General features: G+C 35.5%; 1 protein-coding gene across 1 annotated transcript in view; it reads right to left on the bottom strand.

The window, feature by feature from the left end:
• DMD (dystrophin) overlaps positions 1–25,560 on the bottom strand; it is a gene marked incomplete at both ends in the record, with an annotated part of 1,114,107 nt that overhangs the window by 328,532 nt on the left and 760,015 nt on the right. Inside the window, one exon of the mRNA XM_080612996.1 lies at positions 8,116–8,351. Coding sequence (XP_080469122.1) covers positions 8,116–8,351 — 236 coding nt within the window. The remainder of the gene's footprint in view (positions 1–8,115; positions 8,352–25,560) is intronic.

Below are 25,560 nucleotides of genomic sequence, written 5' to 3'. Positions count from 1 at the left end.
TATTATAGTATTCTATGGGAAAGGAGAAAAAGGAATTCCAAGAATTTGGCTTACTGCAATAGAGCTAAGTCACTAGAAACTGTCACATCCCACAGCTTAAAAAAGCTAGTGACTTTTTTTTTTAAACAATCCCTTCATGAAAAAGGATGCTAATGACACTGCTGGCTGCTGTGCCTCAGAGAGAATTGTCCATTCGCTAACAAATCCCTGAACCTGTATTATTATTAAGCAACATTTATAGAAGTATCAGAGTACCCTTGGTACATTGAGAAAGCAATAGGGCACATTTCAAGACTTCAGAGTTTTTTAGTTAAAATTCTGGGATCATTTTTTTTGCACATAAAAGAACTGTGCTTCAAGATCGGCTTATTAGGAAGCTCTGCTGGGATTTGATGTTTTTATTTTCTTTCAGAGCAAAACTTATTCCTCTAAGAAGAGCTCTATCTCCTCATACATAAAATGAACAAATATACAGTTGTTCTTCCCAGTTTTAATTTAAATCTTATGATCACAACTAGATTAGAATTTTATGCATCGCATCATTATTTAGATACAAGCTGCTTTTATATTTCCCACAATTTCTGAATTTAAAAAGTGTCACTCATATTCTTGCTATTATTGCTAAAAATGTATTTTTATATGGATACAAAAATAGAGCTCCCTAAAACTTCCATAACTCTCCCAAGAGATCCTTATTACTACTTAGAACTATATAATGAGTTGAAATTTTACCAGGACTGTTCCAAATCTTAAAGCAAATCACAGCTGAGGTGGAAGGGGTGCAAATAATGGCATTCGTTATACAACATAAAATCATATTATTTGAGAATAGCATTCATATATAATCACAGAATAATTTAAGTAGGAAGGAACCTGCAGAGATCATTGTGCCAAAACTACTGTTCAAATGAGGCCTACACAGGATCCTGTTCAGTTTTGTGTCTAATACCTCCAAGGCTGGAGAATCAACAGATCTCTGGAAAGCTTATTCCAATGATACATTATGCTCACCGTGAACATTTTTTCTCTCAATACATCATCAGAATTCTCTTTGTTGCAGCACGTATCTGTTGTCTCATCCTTTTGCTGTGCACCTTTGAGAAGAGTCTGGCTCCATCTTCAGTACAGTCTCTTATTTAGTGGCTGCAGGCAGCAAGAAAGTCCCTCCTGAGCTCTCTCCCAGGCAGAGCAAGCCCAGCTCTAAGCCTCTTGCCATATATATACTGCTCCAGCCCCTGATCAACTTGGTGGCCCTGAACTTGACTCCCTTCATGTCTTTCCTGCACACCAGGAAGCCCAAACTAGACACAGAACTCCAGATGTAGTCTCACAAATGTTGATTAGAGGAAAATGATCACTTCCCTCAACATGTTGGCTAGGGTTTTATTAAATGCAGCCTAGCATATAATTGCACATACTAGCAGAATGCAAAGATGCAAAATGAAAGTGATTTGGGTAAAAGAATAGGTCAAGTAAGGTCCAGTGTTGATGGAATAGGTCCTTTATACTTATAAGATAGGTCAGACTCAGAAATACAGAAAAATGTGTTTGCTGTTGAAAAATGCAACCCTAGTGAAATGCGCATACTTCTGATACTCAACATATAAATGCAAATGAAAATGAATTCCTACATTCTTGTCCTTTCCCTGATGAACCTAACAGGATGCCAGTTGCACCAATCATGGTAACTTATCTTTTCCTATAGCTTTATTTGGCAGGAATTGAAAAAAAAAAATCAAATTATTTCTTCACAATAGGCCAATAAAAGCATACAGAGGAAAGTTATCTTTAGGCACAACTGTAGTATTATTTTTTGTTTGAATGATGATGATTGATTTACAGCCTGACTGAAAACTAATTGAAAAATGATGAAAGTATCTCTTACTTCAATGATTTTAGAATCAGGTCTTTAAAGGTAAAATTTTTACGCACGTCCTCATGATTAACATCATAGAGAAATAAGGAAACGGCTGTTAATCACTTTCCAAAAGACAGTGTTTAGACAGCTTTTTTATTGTTGGAGAAAACAAATACAGTCTCTAACATACTGTAATGAGCTGGCCAGGCTACTTTAAATTATCAGCTGTCTTTATGTGCAACAAAGTATTAAAAAAGAGTCTCCTGACATATATTCTATATCCCTAAAGGTCATATTTTCAGATTAATAGATTTTTTTTCTTTTTTCCTCCCCTTTCCCTTCAAAGGTTCAAGTTTCCCGGCCCTCTAGAGCATCCTGCTGCACATTTTCTAACCTTTAAGAACAACCTTAAAGGCTGACAGACATTTTTTCATTTTCCTGTACTCTAAAAAAGCTAAAAACTTCACATACTTTTAACTTTTTCTAATATATTTAGAAATCTGTTAATTTACTAGGTTTTTTTATTCACTTCAAAAACTGAAACCAGCTTTCCAGTACTTCTCATCAATTAGAATTAATTTTAAAAGTCTAGCAGCATGAGGCAGTATAAAATAAGAATTCTGCTAGATATTCCATGTTAAAAAGAACAACACCCCTCTGAAATATACATAAAATAATGAAAGTAGTATCCCAGGCAATATATCTTATGATGAAATTCATAGAGGAAAGGAGGTTTTGCACACCTTTGAAGCCATAAAGTATATGGAGGGTTCAGCTATCAGAGGAGGTGCACAGAAATGTTGGGGAGCCCTCCAACATGCTGCAGAATCAGTTTCAGCTCCAGCCCTGCTTTGGGAGCTAGCTGATTCTGGTCCAGCAGTGTCTCAGGAATGTCTGCAGCTGTTTGTTCATATGAAAACGGAGAACATTCCTTTCCAAATGTAAAATCTTCTATGGTGTTCTTATCTGAAGATGTGATAAATGGGTTGTTTTACACAAATCTCACTAACATGAAACTTCATACTTCTGTAGAACCTGAAGTACACTATCTAAAAGGTTGAGGACTTCACCTTACCTATAGCTTGCTTTTCTGATGTAAATATATGAACAGACAAACGTCTTTGGGTGTAACTACAAGTTTTATTTCAATGTGGGCATATTTCAAATACACTGATTCATATCCCATAATAAAGAACTACAGTTTTTAATCTGGCAATTACAGTGGCTTCTGTAAGAAAAGGATATAAAATTGGAAAACTATATTTTTATTTCCAAGAAAAATTATGTTCCCAAACAGTTTAGACAGAAAACTTCCCATGTGTCTGATCTATCAGAATATTAATTGTAAGGTTGCATACAAAAAATACATGTATAATAATGAAGTTGTATACTAAAATGTGTGGTATGTAACCATGGGAACAGATAGGTGAAAAATCCTCAAACAAGGGGAATGTCAGTTAAACTTAGTCTGTCATTTTAAGTTTGTTAATTGTGTTGTTTATAAACAAATATTTTTTCTAACAGTTATTTTACTATGATCAGCTGCACAAGATTCTCAGCTATTGAAAAATCAATTCAGAATTAATAGTGAAAATAATCTCTTCACTCCAGTTTTGTTTACTTCTCTAATTGACAAAAGACCAAACCTACTTTTTGAATAGCAACAAATTAATTGGGTAGAATTATCTGACTCATTCTGGATGACTACTGTAGCATAACACAAATAATTACCTAAAAGTATCTTTTCCTCGTCTTTGCTTAAAAGTCTCAGTAACTAGCTCGGCTGTAGGTCTGGTTCTACATAAATACTTTTTCAGATTAATCCCCTACACCGCACCTAGGACTGTAGACTCAGCCTATACTCTTAGAACCAATGAGTAAATGTAGGTACTGAAAGTAGTCAAATTCATTAACAATACTACTTGTTGTAATCTATGTTCACCCAGTACAAATGAAAGCTATGTTTTCAATAACATATGTGTCGTGGTTTAAGCCTAAGCTGTAAATCAGAATCACGCAGTCTACTGCCTCCCCCCCACACACACACCTTTCTTCCCTCCGCTTCTGGAGGGACGGGGAGGAGAATCAAAAGAATGCAGCTCCCACGGGTTGAGATAAGAACAGTTTAATAACTAAGGTATAACACAAATCACCACTGCCGCCACCAACAATAACAACGACAAGAGAAATAACAAGGGAAGAGAACACGATACCGCCCGCCGGAAAAGACAGCCCGGCCGAAAAAGGGACGTGCCCTTCCGGGTAGCTCCCAGTTACATCCCCTGGCATGACGTGCTGTGGTATGGAATACCTCCTTGGCCAGTCTGGGTCAGGTGTCCTGTCCCCGCTTCCTCCCGGCCCCTCCTCCTCCCTGGCAGAGCATGAGACTCACAAAGTCCTTGGTCAGTCTAAACATCGGTGTTATCAGTTTTTTTTGTTCCCAAGCCAAAAGTCAAAAACACAGTGCTGCAACAGCTACTAAGAAGGAGAAAAACTGACTGCCACTGCTGAACCCAGGACAATATGTTACACAAAGTTTGGATGGACAGCATGTCTTGGTAAAATACAAGGACAGAATTTAAAATTTAAGGAGATTACAGTATTTGATCTCTTTAAACGGCATTGTTAATTATCTTCAAGCTTTGTACAGGCTCCATAGTTCACTGCCTTTAGTAGAAATCTGTTCCTACTGAAAATCTTCCTCCAAACACAATGATGACAGAGCAGAGTTTCTCAGTAAAGGACTTATTGGCATCTTAATAAGGAAAGATTTCAATTTTTTCATAATGTAGCACATTTATTATTCCGTTCCTCTGTTCATGATTTTCTCTTTTATGAAGAATCCCCACCTGACCTTCAAATATAAAACATCTTGATTGTTTTGAAGTAAGGAGAGTGAAATGAAACAACAAATGCAAACTGTATTGTCATGTACCTCACCTACTTACACCTTGGCATATTATATATTCTCAGTATTACCCAAGATCATTATTTGGAAATGAAGGTTATCTACAGAAGCAATATATGAGTCTCTTGTCAGTCTGCCATGCATTTATTTCTTTTCAAATCCTGCAAAACATCAGTCTTCAAGAAGATGAGTAAAATATAATAATTTTCCTGTAACAAAACCATGGATGACACTAATGCTAATATTAAATGACTTTATTACACACATTTTAGTGTCTTTTCATTTAATTATATAGAATTTAACAAGTTATATACAACTACAGATGACTAAAATATGTAATGCATTGCTTGAAGGAAATGTATACCACTCTTTGGACAGAAGAATTAACTACAGATTTTTGAAATGAATAGCCATTATACTACTCTTTTGGAATGCTTCATTTACGACATAGTATGTGCACCACTTAGAGAATTTAAGTTGCATTGTTTCCTTCATTAAAGGGAAGCTGCTGCTAAAACAAGTGTTTTTTGGAATAGTTGTCTTTTTTTGGTTTGTTCTATAATTGATCTTTGTACATGCTATTCACACAGGAGTACCAATTGACTGTGATCACATCCAAGCAAAGTTCGAGTGGAGGCTAACGACGTGTTAAACTTTTATGGAGGGAAAATATGGCAGAGTTAGTGGCTGTGATCTTATGATCAGATGGAAATGAACTTAGCCAAAATGCCCTCAGAGATTTAACTTCAACATTACATGCTGCTGTGAAACCAAAAAAAAAAAAAGGACAACCTAAGGTCAGATTTTTACCTGGGTGATTTGGAAAATGTTCTGTTACATACGTTGCTAAGATATAAGATTTCTTTGCTTTTAAAATGTTGGCTTTGAAATTTCATTTTCTTATTAGAAATGTATTTCTCTGTTTTAAAAGAAATGAGAAATGGAAACAAAATGCCAAAACAGTAAGACTTCAGTACCATGCCAACAGGACTAGCAGTGTTCTAAATTCTGGGTGAGCAACTAGAGATTCATTGAGCATGTATCTTTATAATGATGAATTTTTATATGGGAAGTAGTCAGCCATGTTAAAATGGTATTTTCACCTAAAATCAAAAAACTGAAAAAAAAAAAAAAAGTCAATCTGCTAAGACAGAACTCCTACTAAAGCTTACTGAGATCTCTGTAGATGTGCAAAAAAATCCAAATAGAGCACAATGCAATACAGTGACTTTCAATGACTTTTAAATCACAACCACACGGGAGGTATGACTATGATATTTTACAGAATATACAGGTCTGGGGAGGTAAGCACTACTTTTGGATTTCCAACTTCGATCATATCTGGCCTGACTTTTCAGAATAGCTAAGTGCCTGTATGTCCAATTTCATCAGCTCATAAAATGCTGCAGACACTTTACACATTAGAAAGCAATCTGGTTTTGTTTTGTTTTGTTTTGTTTTGTTTTGTTTTGAGAAACCTAAAATTCTTTGCCAGTTTTGAGAATTCTGTCTGCTAATCTCACCTAATAGTACAGTGACAGATTTAGGAGCAGAATCAAAATTTTGTTACATTCATTTCCATGTATTAAGTGACATAAAGATGATTGTTAGAGAAGTGAGAGCCAGTTAACAGAACTGGAGTCTATATTTAGACATTAATTTTTCCATTTCAGCAGAGAATATATTAAATGTCACATTCTGTTGCGCAGCCAATTAGAGAGGTAAGCACAACAAAAAAGAGTTTTCCTGCTGGTTCTGTTACCAGCACAGTGTGGTATCAAAAAAAGAGACAGGGCTACCCAGCCAGGAACAGAAGTGAGAGGAAGACTGCAATAGTGCTGGCTTTGCCACCTAAAGTATTTTACCCTTGAGTTAAGATAAAATACTGATATAAACTAGTTAATTTTGAAACATGTATAACATTAATTTAAATCCTCAAGAGTTAGTAAATTGACCTCGTATTTAAGTAAAAGAGATCTGCAGAAGGAAGCAAGCTATGGACTTTGCCTACCACAATAATGTGCTAAAACAAGGCATAAGCAAGAAAACCATGTAATTCCAAACCAAGCATTTGATAACATAAAATTTTAAAAGCAAAAAGATTTTGAAAAAGATTAAAAGATAATGTGCCAACAAGTGTTCTTTGGTCCTCAACCTTTCCAAATGACATAACGGCTATTTTAATCTAGTGTACTGTGTAGGTGCTACTGCAACTATCACTCATTATTTAAATACACCCATGCCATTTTAAAGATACTTTACTTAATAAAACACTATATAATTCTACACAATAAATATTTTGTTCATGAATCAAGATGAAATAACTATTTTACTGATCTAGGAAATAAAGCAAAACAAATGTCTCAAAATAAGAAATTTTAAACCATTAAAAATGGGGGAAATACAAGAAAACAAGCAGATTTAATCCTATGAGACAGCTGCATATTTTAAGATACATGTTCTTATAAAACTGCTTAATACAGATACTAGGCAAAATGTGACCATTGTTTCTCCCTCTCTTTCTGCTTTAAGCAAAGAGAAAGAATGTCAATATCTTCTTTGCAATAAATCAGATTTTTTTTTAGAATGAGAAGGAGGAAGGAGCAGAAGAGAATCTTATAATAGAGAGTCCTAAACTCAGTTTAGCACTATGCTGAATGAAATATAACACTGAGAAGTTTTTCATAGGCATGCCAAATATCTTACACTGAACTATGTCAAATCTGGCTAATTACTTTCAAGCTTTACAATACCAATTACTTTTGTTGCTACTAAGTAGCTAAAGTTAAAATTTAACCTTTTATTTTCTTTGCATGTATATTTCCATATTTTTCTGTGTTTTCAAAGATAAGTGACACTGCTGCAGTTTTGCTGACAAAACATTTGCATTAATGAGCTGTTCGTTTCTTTAAGAGAACTCAGGAGCTTTTCATAACCCAACAGCAGCTGGATATAAGCCTCTCAGAAAGTTATTACAGAAGCAACGTAAGAAAAGGTATGAAATGGGGTATCTTTCCTCCTGACAACCATGCTCACCATGCAGTTCCTTCTTTCTCATGACATTTGTATTTCAACCTTTGGCTTGCATGCTCCAACAACACAATAAGCATCAGCAATAGAAAGATAAAGAGGTCTGCCTTAAATACCAGAGAAATTATGGAATACTTTTGTTTTCCCTCAATTAATTTTCTTAACATTTAATCAATAATTGCATTTATGGAATAAAGTACCTTCAGTAACAACTGCATGCATTGTAGCCTATCGTCTCTCCTGTGTTCCTTGTTGAAATGATTTAATGCAAAATAAAGACCATGAGGTTTTCAACTTGAAAAATCAGTGTTACTCATACCTTTTGTTTGATGATCATGTCGTTGATATCATCAAGATCACCTACTATCACTCTCTGAGATTTTATATCTCGATCCAGTCGAGAAAGCCAGTCAGTGAGTTCTGCCCATTCCTTATTGAAGTCAGCCAAGGCTGGAACCTCCAAAAGCACAGAAGATGGCATTTCTGGTTTGAAGGTGGTGGTTTCCTTGGTTACCCTGGTTTGTGTATCCACAGCAACAGTTTCACCAGAAGTTACTGAAAGAAAAAAAATGCTAAAATTACTGAATAAACGAACTATGATAAGCATTTATTTCAGTAACAGAATTCATGCAGTAGAAAGGATAACAGATACAAGCTCATTTCTTGTTGTCTTATATCTACTGGAAATATGAAAATTAAAAAGAATATATTAATTTTTCCATAGTAGTTCAATTGTAGTGCATGCTTAATATTCAGCATTCTCAGCATATTCAAATTTCATCCTGAAAGAATGGTGTGACATAGCAACACTAGCAAAGATCTCAGTGTAATAAAAACCCCTCACTCAAGGTCTCTGAAATATTGTTATACATGAGTCATTTTCCAAAATCTAGTAGTGTGGTCAGATCTGTCGAGGCCAGAGGCAGACTGAAAAACATTGGTTGCAATATCCAGTGTATCACAGCATGACCATGTATCAAGAAATGTATTTCATCCACGGTCTCCAGTCACTCTGTTGCTGTGAATTTGTTTCACCAACAATATTCTCACTGTTACCACCGGCTATTTCCCATTGGCTCTGTGACCAATATGGGCATTTGCACAAGAAATTCAGCCTTAGCTGATTCTTGATTTTTCCTCCTCGTAACTTGAAAATTATTTTTGCCCTCCAGTTAATCTTACAAAACCAATTCATTCTGAACAATATTATGGCAGATGAGGCTACACAGAATCACATTTGGTTATTTTTTCTTATTGTTTGTAAAGTCCAGTCAAATCAGAAAAATGATAAAAAGGAAAAACACAGGAACACTAGGGTGTTGCTTCAGTGAGGTACTAAATCCTTAGAAAAGAGAGACTAAATACCTATCCTTTACAGTAGCAACAGAATCTCTATGTGAATCAACCTAAACATCACAATAGCTAAACCAGGAAAGCTGAAACAAAGCTATATGGAGCCTGCCTTACATTTTTTAACACTGACATGCAGAATACACTTATTGAAACCCAAATACAAATTTCTAAAGAACCAACATGTTGGTATGCATTTTTCCTAGTCTCCATACAGAGTAGTTTCCTGCACTCCTCCTGTGAGGTAGTTTGTACTTAGCAGAAAGAAGAAAAAAAACCTCAAACAAACAAACAAACAACAAACAACAAACAAAACCCAAAACCCAACCAAACAAACAAAAATCCACTCACACAACTAAACCCACCAATAAAACCCCCAACACACACCCCCATCCCCAGTGTCATCTTATTCACAGTAAGGCAGTAAGGAGTTTTTTGTTGCTTTTCCAGTACTTCTGAGAGTCTGATGGATTTCCCCATTGGCATTCATGACACTACAGCAAAGTCTGCCTGAAGTCTAAAAACTCAAGTAGCAGATAAGGGTTCAACAGTTTGGCTGTAAAAACACTTGAAACACTAAACCAATCAGTAACATCAGCTGATCTTGGCAAGGAATTTAGCAGCTTATTTTTCACTAATGAGAAAGATATTCAGTTACTTTATTGAGGAATCAGTAATCCTCTTCAGCACTGCAGAAAGGGAAAAAGCTGTGCACAAATATCTAAATGACTGTCACTGGTAAAGAACCATAAAAAGCTGTCACCATTAAAAATACTGTACACTTACAAACAATTCACCAAATCAACTAACATACATGTTATTATCTAGCTTGAATAAATGGCAATATTATGACACCAAGAGTAACTCCTGCAAATTATGATTTTTAATGACATACACTGCAATTAAACATATTTATCCACCCATCCATATCATTATTGCATTTCTGAAGTGAAATATTTGTACTTTCCCTTTCTGTACTTTAAAATCACATCTGTGGACAACTATGAAGTAAATCAATTGTTGTAAAATGTGGTTCTAACACAGCAAGTTTTTAATTAAAATCACGCAAATAGATGAGAAAATCGACATCTTTTTCTGACATGGAAAGGTTTGTAAGGTTTTATTTGTAATTTAACAATGCTGTAATAGAGCATCTTCTACAGTTAAAGACTGGCAGGTTTTAATATCAAAAGCAAAAGAATTAATCCTAAAGGATCTCTTTCCTTTACCCCTTTATTTTGTTTTAAAAATTTTTACACTGATATGAATAATTAATAATAAGCTGTACTCATCAGGTATTCTCTTATCTGTCCTGAAATAACTCCAGATATTTTCTGCCCTATTCTATTTCTTTTTAGCTAAATGATGCAAACAAAGCAGAGATTAACTCAGCACTAGTGATGCCACGTCTGGAGTGTTGTGTCCAGTTCTAGGCTCCCCAATACAAGACAGTTATAAAGCTACTGGAGGGAGGCCAGTGAAGGGCCATAGTGATGATTAAGGGACTGAAGCATCTCTCATACAAGGAAAGCTTGAAAGAGCAGGGAATGTTTAGCCTAGAAAAGAGAAGAATCACGGAGAATCTCATCAACATGTTTGAATATCTGAAAGGAAGGTGCAAAAATGATGGAGCCAGACTCATTCCTGTGGTGCCCTGTGACAAGAGGCAATGGACACAAACTGAAACATAAAGGGTTCCTGCTAAATGTCATGAAACATTTCAGGTGAAATATGTCTGAGCCCCATCATAGATTTCCCAAAGAAGTTATGGAGTCTCCATCCTTGGAAATACTGAAAAGTTGTCTGAACATGATCCTGGGCAGTCTCCTTTAGGCCACCCTGCCTGAGCAGAGGGGTTGGACCAGGTGACCTCCAGAGGCCCCTTCCAACCTCAACCACAATGTGATGCTGTGATTAGTCAGTCCCACAAAATGACTCCTGATGTAGCGGAGTTGTTAACTGTACTTTTTACATCTTATATGCCATTTTGCCCATAACATTTAGCCCAAGATAACAGGGAGAACATTCAGTAATTAAAAGGCAATGTACTGAACCTATCATTCACTAACAGACATAATTGGCTGACTTTGTCTTCCAGCAGAAGATTCAGCTCATTACCAAAAGCAACAAATTCCAATTCATGGTTCAAAGTCTGAATTCTTGGATTCATGCCACGTACACCCATCCAAACCCCCCTACTCCCAGTTTTGGAGGAGATAGGTGCTTAAATAGTGAATGGTGTGTAGCACACCAAGTGTCTCTACTGCCTAGAGAGCAGCACAGCACTATTAGGTACCATGCTTTCACACTTTGGTGGTAGAAGCCATAGAATCATAGAATCATAGAATAGTTAGGGTTGGAAAGGACCTTGAGATCATCTGGTTCCAACCCCCCTGCCATGGGCACAGACATCTCACACTAAACCATGCCACCCAAGGCTCTGTCCAACCTGGCCTTGAACACCACCAGGGATGGAGCATTCACAGCTTCCCTGAGTAACCCATTCCAGTGCCTCACCAACCTCTCAGGAAAGAATTTCTTCCTTATATCCAATCTAAACTTCCCCTGTTTAAGTTTGAACCCATTACCCCTTGTCCTATCACTACAGTCCCTAGTGAAGAGTCCCTCTCCAGCATCCTTGTAGGCCCCCTTCAGATACTGGAAGGCTGCTAGGAGATCTCCACACAGCCTTCTCTTCTCCAGGCTGAACATCATCTCTCCCATCCCTCTCCTCAAAGTAGCAATACACCATAGCTTTCCTTTGGCTGTCAGCAGATGAAGAAGCAATTTTGGCAACTACTGCTGCAGGGGAGGAGAAAAGGGAAGGAAAGATCAACTTCTTCCACAGAGTGACATGTCATGAATATCTCAAAAAAATAGATGGGGCCCACATAGTTGCCACTTTTGGGCCATTAAACAAAGGTAAAATTTAAAACAAAGCCACATCAAGCAGGAATAGTGAGGAAAAAGAGAGTATTGTATTAATATCTGCAAGGCAATGAGAAAATACATAATGTCCTTTTAAGGCTGAAGGAACTTTTATAGAGTTACTTTCATATATATATATAATCAAGAACTATTTCATTTGTGGATTCATTTGCTTTTTTTTCACTTCCTAAAGTACATTGAAGCTAGAAAAGAATGTCAACATTAAAAAAAAAAGAAAAGTGTTATTAGTAGTTACTTAATCTGAGTTGGCATTTAGAGATTAGAAACTGCAGTGGTCTGAAATAACTCCTAGAATATAACTGAGAAACCAAAATATTAGTCATCACTTTGTCTGTCTTCATTGATCTGCCGAAAAAGTAAGATGAATTATCATTAATAACCTCAGAATTACACACAGTGTTTTTCTGCCAATATAGTAATTTCAGTTTTATAGGAATACCTTGGTTACACTCTTTCAATGTTTACAATCAGAAGGCTAGAGTATTTTTCATCTTTGTTCAGCGGGGGTTGGGAGGAGAAAACGGCAAATAAGTCTTTGAGCATGTGTGTCTCTGATGAATGTTATTTAGTTGCCTGAAGAACAAAAACACATGCAACAAACAGCACCAACTATAAATAAATAATTATAACAAAATATACCAGTTTTCTATAGATTCAAAAATCCTTTGTTTGGTTTTGATGTTGTCCTTTAGAGCTTTCTGTGCTTGATGTGTTTTTATGCTTTCCTCTCTCTGAGCTAGAGACTAGAGAAAATTATATATCAAAGACATAAAATCACAGAATTGTCTATACCGTCTCACTCCTGGATAGGAATTCAACTTCACAGATCAGTCATGATTCATTGTGACAATTCCAAAATGTCATCCTATTTTACCCTCTCCTCACATGAACTCCATAATACTGTAGGTCAAAGTGATTCAGAGCAAGGCTCATTATTTTCAGTGAGGTGTTCCATATCATGGTCAAGATACATGCAATTACTGAAAAATGTAGTTGAGTGTCAAAGCAGTTAAGTGTGAAAAGGATGCATAAGTATTGATTTCCAGTCTTTACCAAGGGATGGATAATTAGGTCCACTTCCATTTGTCCTGAAGTTCATGTAAAGACCTTTTATTTCCTCTATGAATTCAAAGATACTCAGACAAAAAGAAAACAGTTGTTTAGTTTGGCATTCACATAAGTTAAACAGAAGTTGTCTTATTAGAGGAAATTTCTATTATCATCAGTATTTCAGGTAAACTGAAGAAAAACTTTCTAAACTGGGTCTCTTCAGAACCTCTGTAATGAAACTCAGAGTGTCTGATAAGACTGCCTGGCATTTCTTAGCAGCTCATATATTTTGGCCTGAGTATACACTCAAAAGTTTACTCATTTACTTATTTTTCCTCTAGTGGCAGCTATTCCAGAATAGGGTACTTCTAACCTTCTGAAGTTCATGGGGTAACTGCTCTGGATTTTTTGCTTAGTTTTTTTTATCCTTTTGATGTAGCTCTTTTACATCAAGAAACTTGAAATACTACAGAGGACTGTAAGGTACCAGCAGAAGTGCAATGCTTGATATACCTTTTTTAAAAGCTACCACTATCTACCATTATCTACTAAGGATGGTAATAATCTGTTCCACTTTGACTGAGCAGTTAAAAAAAATTGAGCTATTAAATTACTGATTACAATTACCCTTAGAAAGTGGTTGCACAGTTTGTTTATCTTCTGACAATTATCTCTGCTCAGAACACAAATACACTTGAAACAATCCCTGTCCCCTATTTCTCTTTCATGCTTGCACAGATATGAACTTGTTCATTTAACAGAAGCATATGATAATTAAAATTAATAGAGAAATATAAATCAATATTAATTACACAATATGTTGCAACAGATATAATTCTGAAACAATTTATCTAGAGCTGCACTGACAGTTTCTGTGACTTAAATGTTTAACAAAAAGCTGAAAAACAATCTAACTCCAAACTAGATGTGATTTTCACCTTGCTCTTGAAATACGCCTGATGAAACTCAAGAGCATATTGGTATTTTTTTTTTGCATCTTGAAAATAATCTGTAATGTTAAACTTTAAGAATAATAGGAATGTGCCATGAAACAAAAAAATAAAATATTAAATGCAGAAATAAGAAATTCAAAATTAAGTCAACTGCAGGAACACACTTTTTTCCCCCTTCTTTTATTCTGCCTATTTCAGTGTTGTGTTTCAAGAGAGGGTTACACTGACAACTCAGAACACATGAAACTCCTTACTTAGGTACTGAACAGGAACAGAATTGACAGAAAGAATGACAACACTCCCAAGAGCTTCAAACCCCTTTTGACACCACCTTTTCAAGCCAAAGTCGTTAAAAGCAGAATACACACAGTTCACAGGAATGTTCCCAACTATCCTTCTGAACGTTTCAAGTAGTATTTAAGTTTTAATTACATAAGGTAACTGCATCTACCAGGTCAAAACTTTTTGACAAAGAAGAAATTACACAGTAATGCAGATTTAAATTCCATTTGCATGTCTAGGTTCTTGGTGATTTAGTTCCATGGTTAGCAGTACCAATTAAGACATATGCCAGCCTTAAATCCTTTACACAATAAATAGCAGTGACATACACCCACTAAAGTTTGTTTCTGTTTTAGTCAAGGAAAGCGGGCTGTGTTTTACTCACTCCAAGGAAAATAGAGGAAGAATACCTGTACCCTGTGGCATATGTACAGACAACATCACTCTATGAATCTGTTATTTTAACATAAGCAACATTGCCTTCTCTAGTGATAAAACAAAATTTCCTCTGTGAGCAAACCAGCATTTCACTGATTTCGATGTGGCACAGGCACAAGTAGGGCTTGCTTATTTCATGGAAACTCTCAGTGTCATCTTGCCAGCACTCATATTATTAAACTCCAAGTAGACTTCCCTGAGAAACATTTAGGAAGACAGTTCTGAGACTGATTTATTCCTTAGACTTGTCCCAGTGATAAATGAATAGCCTCATTTCTCTCTGTCCTTCAAAGTTAAGGAAATAGACTAAAGAGTACATTAAGTTCTCCCACGCAGCACAACCCTTCCATGTAAGGTGCTCACTGCCAATAACATTATTTGAAGAGAGGTCTACAGCTACCTGCTATCTGTTCTGGGTCACAAAGGAGTTCCAAAAGAAAAGTAATACAATTGCAGCAGGCAACACAGCTCTGATTAACTGAAATAAATAATATCAATTTATTAAAGAAAAAAGAAATTAAAAAACAAAACAAAACAAAACAAACCCAACATTTAAATTTGAAAGCAAGGATGGGGTTTTTGTGGTGATCTGAACTCAATAATGACTTCATGTTGATCAAAAAGTTATTGCCAACAAAATTACATGCACGTTTCTAAATGTGGAAAATATGCACCCTTTAAGGGTTTTAAGTGTTTTATCTCTAAGCTTACAGTTTATTAACATTTTAATAAGCTTTTAAAGATAAAAAACGTTTCAAAATGAGTCTTTTTGTCTTTGAATAGAATGCTAATGTCTGTTTGTCTTCTTAGCCTTGAATATTTAGTAAAAACAATTCATAGGAAAGACTACTTAGTAACTATATCATGGATATTTCATAGACAGTATTTTTTTATAGAGTATAAATGGGTAACAGTACTTAATTTCATAAACACTTAGGGAAAATTCACATTATGTGCTATTGCCATCAATTTAAAATACGAGTTAAGTTCCTAGACTTCCTTTATACTCAAGAAGCTCTGAATGATTCCTAACACGTCATTATGAATTATACACTATTTAGATTAATACAGGTAAAAAAAAGATGCTGATAGTTTATGAGATTACTAGTTAAAGTTTAGATCTAAAATAACTTGTGTAGTGGGATGAAGAGAGGGAACAAAACTAAGGACTCCATAATTCTTAGAGATGCAAAAGAAAGTAGAAAGTCAAGGTTAAAAACTGTTAGGAGAAAAGTGTTCACAAGTGAATGTGTAGTGCTATATTTGAAAAATAACCATAAAAGTTATGGATTCTAATATGTTACTATCATTAATGAATAGCATCATAACTTTAAATTTACAGTCAAAAGTTAAGTGTCAGCTTTCTCAGCCTTATCCTTCTTTGTCATAGGAGAAATGTGGCAGACTTTTATTGCTCACCTCCTTTTCATATGTAGAGGCATGACTAAACTCTTTATCGTACAATGCATTTTTCCAAATTTCTTCAAACACAACAGAATGATGTTTAGATATGTCTTTCACTCAGTGTAAAGAAAAGCTCTTGTTTTCACAAACACTGGATTGCAATGGGAAAAAGAACATATGTCCCTGTCTGTCAGAAAAATAGAAAGATTCTAGCAAACACTAAGAATTTCAGTGATATAAATCTTCTGTGCATCATAACGTAAATAGTATTGAGGTGAAGTTAGTGCTGCAGAGCAGAAAGTGAAAATTATGATCTGTTGTTGAGAAGAGCTTCTGCAAATACTTCCTTTATATTACAGATACTTATAAATTGAATGTTAATGGTTTATTTGATGAGAATACTGCCATCATAGGTGGCAGTTCAAGAGCATTTCTGTGTAGAGATGTTATGACTTTTTAAAAAATCCTTCATAGAAGAAAATGAGGTTGGAGAATACTTCAGCAAACTACACATACATAAGTCCATGTACCCTGATAGGTACCCTGATAGCTGGGGAGCTGTGCAGATGTCATTGCAAAGCCCCTTTCTATAAGCTTTGATGGATCATTGTGACAGGGAGAAGTACCTTAAGACTGCAGTGAAGCAAATGTCACTTCTATTTTCTAAAAGGACAATATGGAGGACCCAGGGAACCACAGTGCCATGCGGTCAAGACATGTGGGCAAAAACTGAAACACAGGTTTCCTCTAAATATCAGGAAACAGTTTTTGCCTGTGAGGGTGACTGCTACAGGTTTTCCAGAGAGGTTGTAGAGTGTCCATCCTTGGTAATACTCAAAAGTTGCCTGGAAACAATCCTGAATAGCCTCCTCTAGGTCAGTCTGCTGAGTAGAAAGGTTAGATCAGATGATCTCCAGAGGTCCCTTCCAACCTGAGGCAATCTGTAAAGCTATATTCTCACTTACAAACACTTTCTAAACCCCAAATTGGAAATAGTATGAGAATAGAGAACACTTTGGGAGCAAAGCAGCTAAGACTGAAGATAATACATTAAATAATTCTGGCACACCATATGTAAACATTCAGTGGACTACTCTACATGTGGTAGAAAAAGCTTTAAATTTGCAGTATTCCATGCTAGATAGACTATGACTCAAATAGGTGCAGGTAATATAATACCAAAGATTGTAATATATATCTGTAAACTCAGGTAGCATTAATAACTCTTGCTCTGATTGAACCTATTGTTCTATTCAAACCTTTCTGAAAGATAAACTGCTCCGCAGTTTAGTCTACTTTTAATAATACAGCATTGTCATGGTATTCCTTGTGAACCTTTCCTTAGGCAAAGTTCAACATGACTGATTGGCCCCCTAAAAATTGAAAAGCAAAGGGTAGGGTATGAATGGATCACTTCTGGTGAGTGTCAGAATTAAGCAGACATTGAAACTAAAAATAGGTATCAGAAGTACCCTTCATACACTACCTACATGGTGGTTCTACATTCCATTTCTAGCAGTATCAATGGTTACAATACCAAGGCTAATTTAACTATTAACACATACTTTAAAAGTTAGGTGAAAGCAACATTCCGAAATTATATAGTGTCACCACTGGATACTCATTGCAATATTGGCATAATGTTTTCAAAACAGTCAATATGGGGATAAAAAACAAGCCACAAGCTAAAAGAAAAAAATAACAAACTCCAGTACAAACAATATAATGGCAAAGGCTTAAAAATCTTCCTCTTCTATAAATAAACTTTATTTATGAAAACTATATATGATATGATCATGTTTGTTACTTCTTTCTATTCTGTAGTTTAAATATTAGCTGAACAAATACCTGCAGTTCTGCCACCAGTTTTTCTGCTAAAGCAAAAATAATCATTTTTTGGATACTGCTAATGTTATTTTTACAAATGTAGAAGTTGATTCAAGTGCTGAGATACTGGCATAATATAAACTGAGCTTATGTTAAGGCTAATATCCCTTGTTTATTGCAACAAAAGGGAAAATAATCAGAAATGTTTGTGTTTGTTCTCCTCCTCCAAACAATCATCTTGTTTCTTAATTGCGATGAGAAATGGTAGGAAACACGCAGCTGAGAGACACAATTTCTTTCTGGCTTGCCTGTGCCCTGTATCCTCTATTTTTATTATTGATTTGAGTCTTCCCTTAGGCATGCTTAATGTGTTTTAAAAGGCAAAGAAGAAAAACTTTAAGTAGGGAATTCAGACTGGTTCAAATAAAATTAATAAGTAATATTTAAAACCTGTTATTTCTTACTGTGGATGTGAATCATTATCTTCTTCTACTAGATTTCATTTCTCATTTAGTGTATTCTTTCAATGTGGAAGATTTCACATGTCTAGGCAGAGAGGTTACAGAGACTCAGACTGCATATATGGGTTTGCATAAAATAAGGTGAAGTCATACTGTACATTAAATGATTTGTATATTTATTATGTGGATTATCACATGGCAATTTTGGACAAACATTTTCTTCATAAGGTAAATACAAAGTTTTGACTAAATTACACTAATTACATTCATTCAAGGTTGCCTGTTGAAAATATTTTCCTCTCTCAGATAAAGAGTTTTATATTTGACAATGGAGAAAACAGTTAAGAGCATCCATAGAATCAGCTAGGTTGTAAAGACCTTTAAGATCATCAGGTCCAACTGTTATCCCAGGACTGTCAAGTCCACCACTAAACCGTGTCACTAAGGGCCTAATCTACATGTTTTTTGAACATTTCCAGGTATGGTGATTCCACCACTGCCCTGGGCAGCCTGTTCAACACCTAATCACCCTTTTGGTGAAGAAATTTTTCCTAATATCCAACTTAAACCTCCCCTGGTGCAGCTCGAGGCCATTATCTCTTGTCCTATCACTCATCACCTGGGCGAAGAGACTGACCCCCACCTCACTACAACCTCCTTTCAGGTAGTAGCAGAGAGCGATAAGGTCACACCCCCCCTTGAGTTTTCATGTTTAAGGATGATAAATGGACTTTTTTCTTAATCAATCATGACATAAAGTTTTCCCTTTTTATAAACACTTTAACATTTTTCATTAGAACTTTGAGAGGAAACTTTAAGAAGGAATTATGTCAAGGGAGTTTTCTGAGGGACAGAAACACTGCAAACTTTATACTGTAGGAACACTTTGACTCCTAAAGAGATCCATGATACTAACAATTAATTTAAAACTATTTTCTCTGTAAAACACAGCAATAATCTGCATATGCCAAAGTACAGTCAATGGAGTTATTTGCCACATGAGGACTACTTCTATGTTTGGGTTTTTAAATATAAAATTACCTGATTGGCTCTTGAACTAAAGGAAGTATTGAGGAAAATGTTCCAGACTGTTTTAGGATTTCTTGAAGTAGTGGACAGACTCCTTGTGTTGATTCTCTTTAGTAATATTAAGAGACTTTGAGTAGGCAAGTTGGTTTTTTCGTTTTGTTTTGTTTTTGTTTTTTTTAAACAAACTCATAATATTACTTTTGCTGCTACTTAAATTAATATTTTAAAAATGAAACAAGATTTTTTTTTTTTTAATTTACTCTTCTGCCATCCCACCCCATGGGTGTTTTCAGTAATTGATTCCTGCATCCCTAATTGAGCTCCTTAATCTCTAGAAACACACACAATCATTTCTGGGCAGTCTGAAGAGTTTCAGTTCAAGGAGTCAAACATTATTTTTTTGAAAACAGTCTTTTTTTCTGTTGTTGTTTTTTAAATGCAGCATTATTTGTATCCCTATAGAAAGCATTTTTTTTTTTTTTTCCAAAGGACAAGAGTCTTTTTCAGTAAGCAGTTGTTGCAGTTGTTACAAAAGGGTTTCATGAAAATTAATGTTTTGTACTACAGCAGTTGTGGTGTTCCATCAAATTCTGTCACATACTTGCCTTAAAAAAAGGTTGTCACAACATCTGTCACAAATAATGCAAGCACCTCTCACTATTCTTTTTGTCGGTAAAAGTAACAAGTTCCTTGATTTAGTATGCAGCTTTCAATTGGATGTCAATTCATATGACAACAATTTACATTTCCAGTGTGCCATTACTAGCATGCAACTGAATTTTGGCAGCTTTTCCTAGTTCTCTGATATTAGGAAAAATGCATATTGCCAGCAGCTCCAACTTTTACAGTCTCATGAAAAATCATCTCTTCTAATTTGGTAGGATCTACAAATTGATGTAACAGGCATGAATTGCTATCCTAGCCAACACAAACTCTGAAGACAAAAGTGTAAAATATTGTATACTGATACAGAATACCAAAGAGCCAGTGGAATTTTAGGTACCATGTAGTTAAAAAAAGAAACAAACCAAAAAACCCTCCCAACCCCCCAAAAAAACCACAAAACCAAAACTAAACAAAACAACAACAAAAAAACATAACCAAATGAAAAAACAAAAAAAAGAAACCCCCCAAAAACCTCAGAACATGTTTGAAGAAGCTTTGAAATAATCAGAATCCAGTTATTAGCTAATTTAACAGTGTTACAATATTCATGCAAAAATTGCTGTCTACCCTTATTCTTGGAGAGAAAAGGTCTGCAGAATAAAAATCAGTCATTGAAAGTTACAGAAGGCAACATCACAGCTGCCACTTTGCTTTTGACAAAGTAATTCCTCAAATCATCTGGTCTTTCATCAGAAATGTTAAAATATCTTGTTTTGTACTACTTTGTGAAACACTCATCAAGCTTTCCCATGAAAACACATATAATGCTTACTTTTCAGGTCAAACTGACCTCTACTGCTCTTCGAGCTATTTTAGTTTTAGCTTACAGAGAATTGCCTTTGGGTACTTAAGTGTTATCTGACCACCAATATATTGTTGAAGGATATATCAGTAATGCAAATATCTACCTGCATATCTCCAACACTGTTCCCTGCTATTGATAGAATCAAAAGACAATAGTCTGATATTTCAGTGACAAGTTTCATATGAACAAGACTAAAGATTTTTCTAGCTGGAGTAGAAGAGGTTTTCATTTGCCATCTCGTCCTCATTTTAGCCTTCTACAGTTCATGGAACAAGTCTGTCTGTCATCATCTCATGCTCTCTGACAAGAGCAGAAGCGTTAGAAGCAATTATGAGCTTTGTTCCTCATTCCCTGTGGCCTTGTCTCTGCTCATGATCTGTAATCACACTTGCTCACACTCTTTGGTTGTCTGTTTCTCTGCAGAGCAGACCTAACTCTGTGGCAGCTCCAGTCACCACAGAAGTATTAGGAAGGATGTCAGCCATTGTATTTCTCAGTAGGATATGACCATGATGGCACTGAGCACTGCCCTGAAAGCAGAAGTCAACTTAGTTTGCTCTTTTAAAAAGACAAGTCATAGAATCACAGAATGGTTAGGGTCAAGAAAGAAAAGCAGACAGGTCAAGAGGACTGTGTGCAGAATGAACTATCATTTCCTATTATTCTATGAAATTAAGAGCTTTTCACACAATGTAGTTGCCAATAGACTAATCACTATATAAAATGAAACAGGAAAGAGAAATTGCTGCTATTTGCAAGCCCATGCTATCTGGAGAGTCATATATAATAATTCAGGTTACTGTAACAAAAAGAAGGGAGAGAGGTAGGGTGAGTTTAAAGAATGGGGAAAAAAGTGTAATGCAAAGCTAGAAACTGGGGTAGAAAACCTGAAAAGGAGTACAAACTACCATTTTATTCTGGATATTTCTTTTGCTAGGAACTCTGAGAATCCCTTTTTCCGCATCTTCCAGAGTGAACTAATTCAAATTCTTGATTATGTCTTTGTTTTTAAAATGATAAAATTGTGTTGTTGCCACATTTCTTGAAGATTACTAATATTGGATTCTGCAGCATATGCTGAATACAATTCTAGAGAAAAATTAACATTAATTAAATTCCTTCCTGAGCCATGCTACACAAGCCATGTAAAAAAGACCAACTATAACTGTAACTTACTTCTGCACTCTCACCTGGTATAGGTTTTCAATAATAGTCTGATGAATTCTACAGCATGCCATCACTTATATTTCATGGGATTTAATAAAACTGAATCCTGTATATCCTGCTGCTTCTAACTATCGATCAAGAAACTAAATGAAAGAAAACAAGCTGCAAAGCCTGGCCCTCAGAAGAAAATAGGTGAATGAGGTCCTTTGAAAGGCTGATGACAGCATTAATCTTTCTTACATCATAAATCTTGACAGCTACACTTTCAACAACTTGTTATAGAACAGAAAAAGTAGACCAATATTCCGTATTGTCTTTAATAACAACAAAGCAGCTCACTCCTGATTTCACTTTCTGATTTACATTTCATGATAGGTATAACTAAAATTCTGAGTGGTAACAGAGACTAAGTTTTATTTAGTTAACTGAGCCTGAAAAAATCAAAGTAGAAAACCACATTCTCTTTGGAAACTGCATTGTCACACCTTATTACAGATACTTTCAAAGAGTAACCTACTGCAAGACCACTGAAATAGGATGTTAAATACAAAGGTGTAACCTTCTTTCTTTTGATTTAAATCAGGCTTTTGTGGCATAGGTATATTTTGCATGTATTTTTCACCTGTCAGGTAATCCAGAAACAAACCCTCACATCAAGATATGCTATAAAGATCAAGATAGAAATTCTGAGAATCATAAAGATTCACGTTTAGAAACTTGCTTTTTATGTTTTTATTCACAGAGCTCTGAAGGCATAGTGTCAGCTTTTTATCCAGACTCTTTTCATTACTACTCCCTGTTGGTGTTGCAGCACATGCTGTGAATGACCTCCAGAGATTCCTGAAGCTATATGCAGAGAGAAAATTGAATCTGAAAGCTTTATTAGACAAGTTTGTCTTTAGCTTGTGTCTGATGTCAGCTGTATTGACAAATAGAACTGCTTGTGAAACTGGGTCCTGACCTTGAAAAATCTCCAATCAAATGGCAACGTTCAGTTTTGTGCCATATTCTTATCTATTAGATGTAGCAGAAGTGAAAAGGCTTCTTAAAGAAAATCAGACAGAATAAGCAGGCAACTTCTCTTCTGCACACAGTGGGGAAACTAGATATATGGCAATGTACACATAATAGTACTAACTCAGGCTGGCATCTGTGAACCTTTTTACTGTAAATTAAAATTATTCAAAATCAATACAATTATAACTATTTATATAAACTATTGTTTATTCCCTCATTCAAAAGCAACCAAAAGAAAAGGTAAAGACAACAATCTATTCCTTTATACTATTCCACTTTATACAAGAGTGAGCAACCTTTGTCAGGCCAGCTGGTTTAAGCAAGAGCCTACTCTTACCACTCTCCACTGATTAAAGAACTCAGGGTATTCTTTATGATATCTCCTTATTGCCTTGCACCCTACTAATTTTCTCTCTTGTACTTTGTTCTAGTGAAATTTTACATAAACTTAGTTATAACTCATATTAAAAATAGACATTTCTTTTAGATTTGACATGCACTTATTCTAGACATGGCCATTATTAGAAATAATATTTCTTTCTGTTACAACTCTCATGCTAGCAGTCTTATTTACTGATGTCCTAAAACTAATGTGCCCTAAAATGGGCTACTGGTGGTAACATTGCATTCTAATTCAGTGTGGAACTACTTGTCACAAGAGATGCATGTTGTGGATTTTTAGCTGTTCAACTCTGCGGAGAATGATTCTGCAAAATTAAATATCTACCATGTCCTCCAGAGAGGCATTTTAATAGCTAATAGCAGGTTCTTTTTAAATGGAGAATGTTATGTGCAATGTACTTTTAAATATCAACACATGTTTGCATTAGTATTGAAAACACTGTAAAAGCACACGTCCCTAGATCATTCAGTCTTCCCCAAGGAATTATTCTGAGTATTCTTGGTCTCAGTTATACGATGCCAGCTGCTATAAACAATACAGACACTCTATCTGATTTGTACATTTGTTTTTAATTTACCATCTGAATACACATATTGTTATCTTTTCAGGTGCATATAATGAAATGCACAAGGATTTTTTAAGACTAGCATTTGGAAATTCTGAAAAAAACCCACAGTTCTGAACTATATCATATGCGTTCACTTAAGTATTGTGTATAATATAGAAACAATGACTGCTTCAGAGCACATTAGCTATGAAATGCTACAAAAAAAGAAAATAGCATCTATTGTGCATTTTTGTCCAAAGCTAGCTATTGTAATTTTGTTTATTATATATTTTCAGTGTCTCTTGAATATCTTTCAAAAACAAATGGTTTGTTTGTTTTTAAAGAGGCAGTGAGGCATCACACGATCCAGCTCAGAAATCCATAGAATGAATAGAATTCAACACATATAGTTTCAAAACCAAAACATTCTTCATCCCCACTGGAAATATTTAACCAAGTATCATATCAGATATTTAACAGGGCAATCTTCAATATGCAGGATACCGCTATGTCCAACATGTACATCTGTCTACCTAAGAATTAATATAGAATACTAGACCACTCAGTTATGCATTTAGTATGAAAAGAAAATTCCAGGTGCATAAAATACAGACACTATCACTACAAAGCCCCTTTCAGCTTCTGAGGTTGCTAGATTTTCACAGAATCAGAGAACGGTGTGGGTTGGAAAGTTCCAACTGCCTTGCCATGGAAAGGGCACCTACCTCCCACTAGACCAGGTTGCTCAAAGCCCCAGCCAGCCAGGCCTTGAATACTGCCAGGGATGGATCAGCCATAGATTCTCTGGGCAACCTGTTCCAGTGCCTCACCAGCCTCATAGTGAGGAATTCCTTCCTACTATCTAGTGTAAATCTACCCTCTTTCAGTTTAAAGCCATTCCCCCTTGTCCTATAGCTACATACCTCTGTAAAAAGTCTTCCTCCAGCATTCTTGTAGGCCCCCCTTAGGTATTAGTTTTAAACATGCTATTTAATCAAGGTATGTATTTTCACATACACGCTTTTGTTTGCTGGTAATTTTCCTCAAAATTGTAAAATTTCCTCATAAATTGTATAATTTTAGTAGCACTAGTGCATGTTTCTTATGCTATATTACATTCTAACCAGTATGGATTAATTTCAGTTGTATTAAGCCACAGTGTTACATATATTCAGGGAGTAACAATGGTAATATTCTTCAGGAACTGTTTTATAAGATCTTATGAGTGTAGAACAAAGCAGCATGACTAGTCCAGGTGGGGACTTTTTTCATGGAGGCAAGCTAAACTTTCCCAAGCAGAATGAGACATACCTGAGGATGCAGTCCTTCAGCTAAAATATCAAACGATAAGCAAATGAAATTCTGTAGTCCCTAGTTCCCCAGATTCACAAATATCACTTTTTCAGTTCAAACCCC

This window comes from Psittacula echo (genome assembly GCF_963264785.1).
Source record: "Psittacula echo genome assembly, chromosome: 3".
Lineage (NCBI taxonomy): Eukaryota > Metazoa > Chordata > Aves > Psittaciformes > Psittacidae > Psittacula > Psittacula echo.
This window is presented reverse-complemented; position numbering and strand designations above follow the sequence as displayed.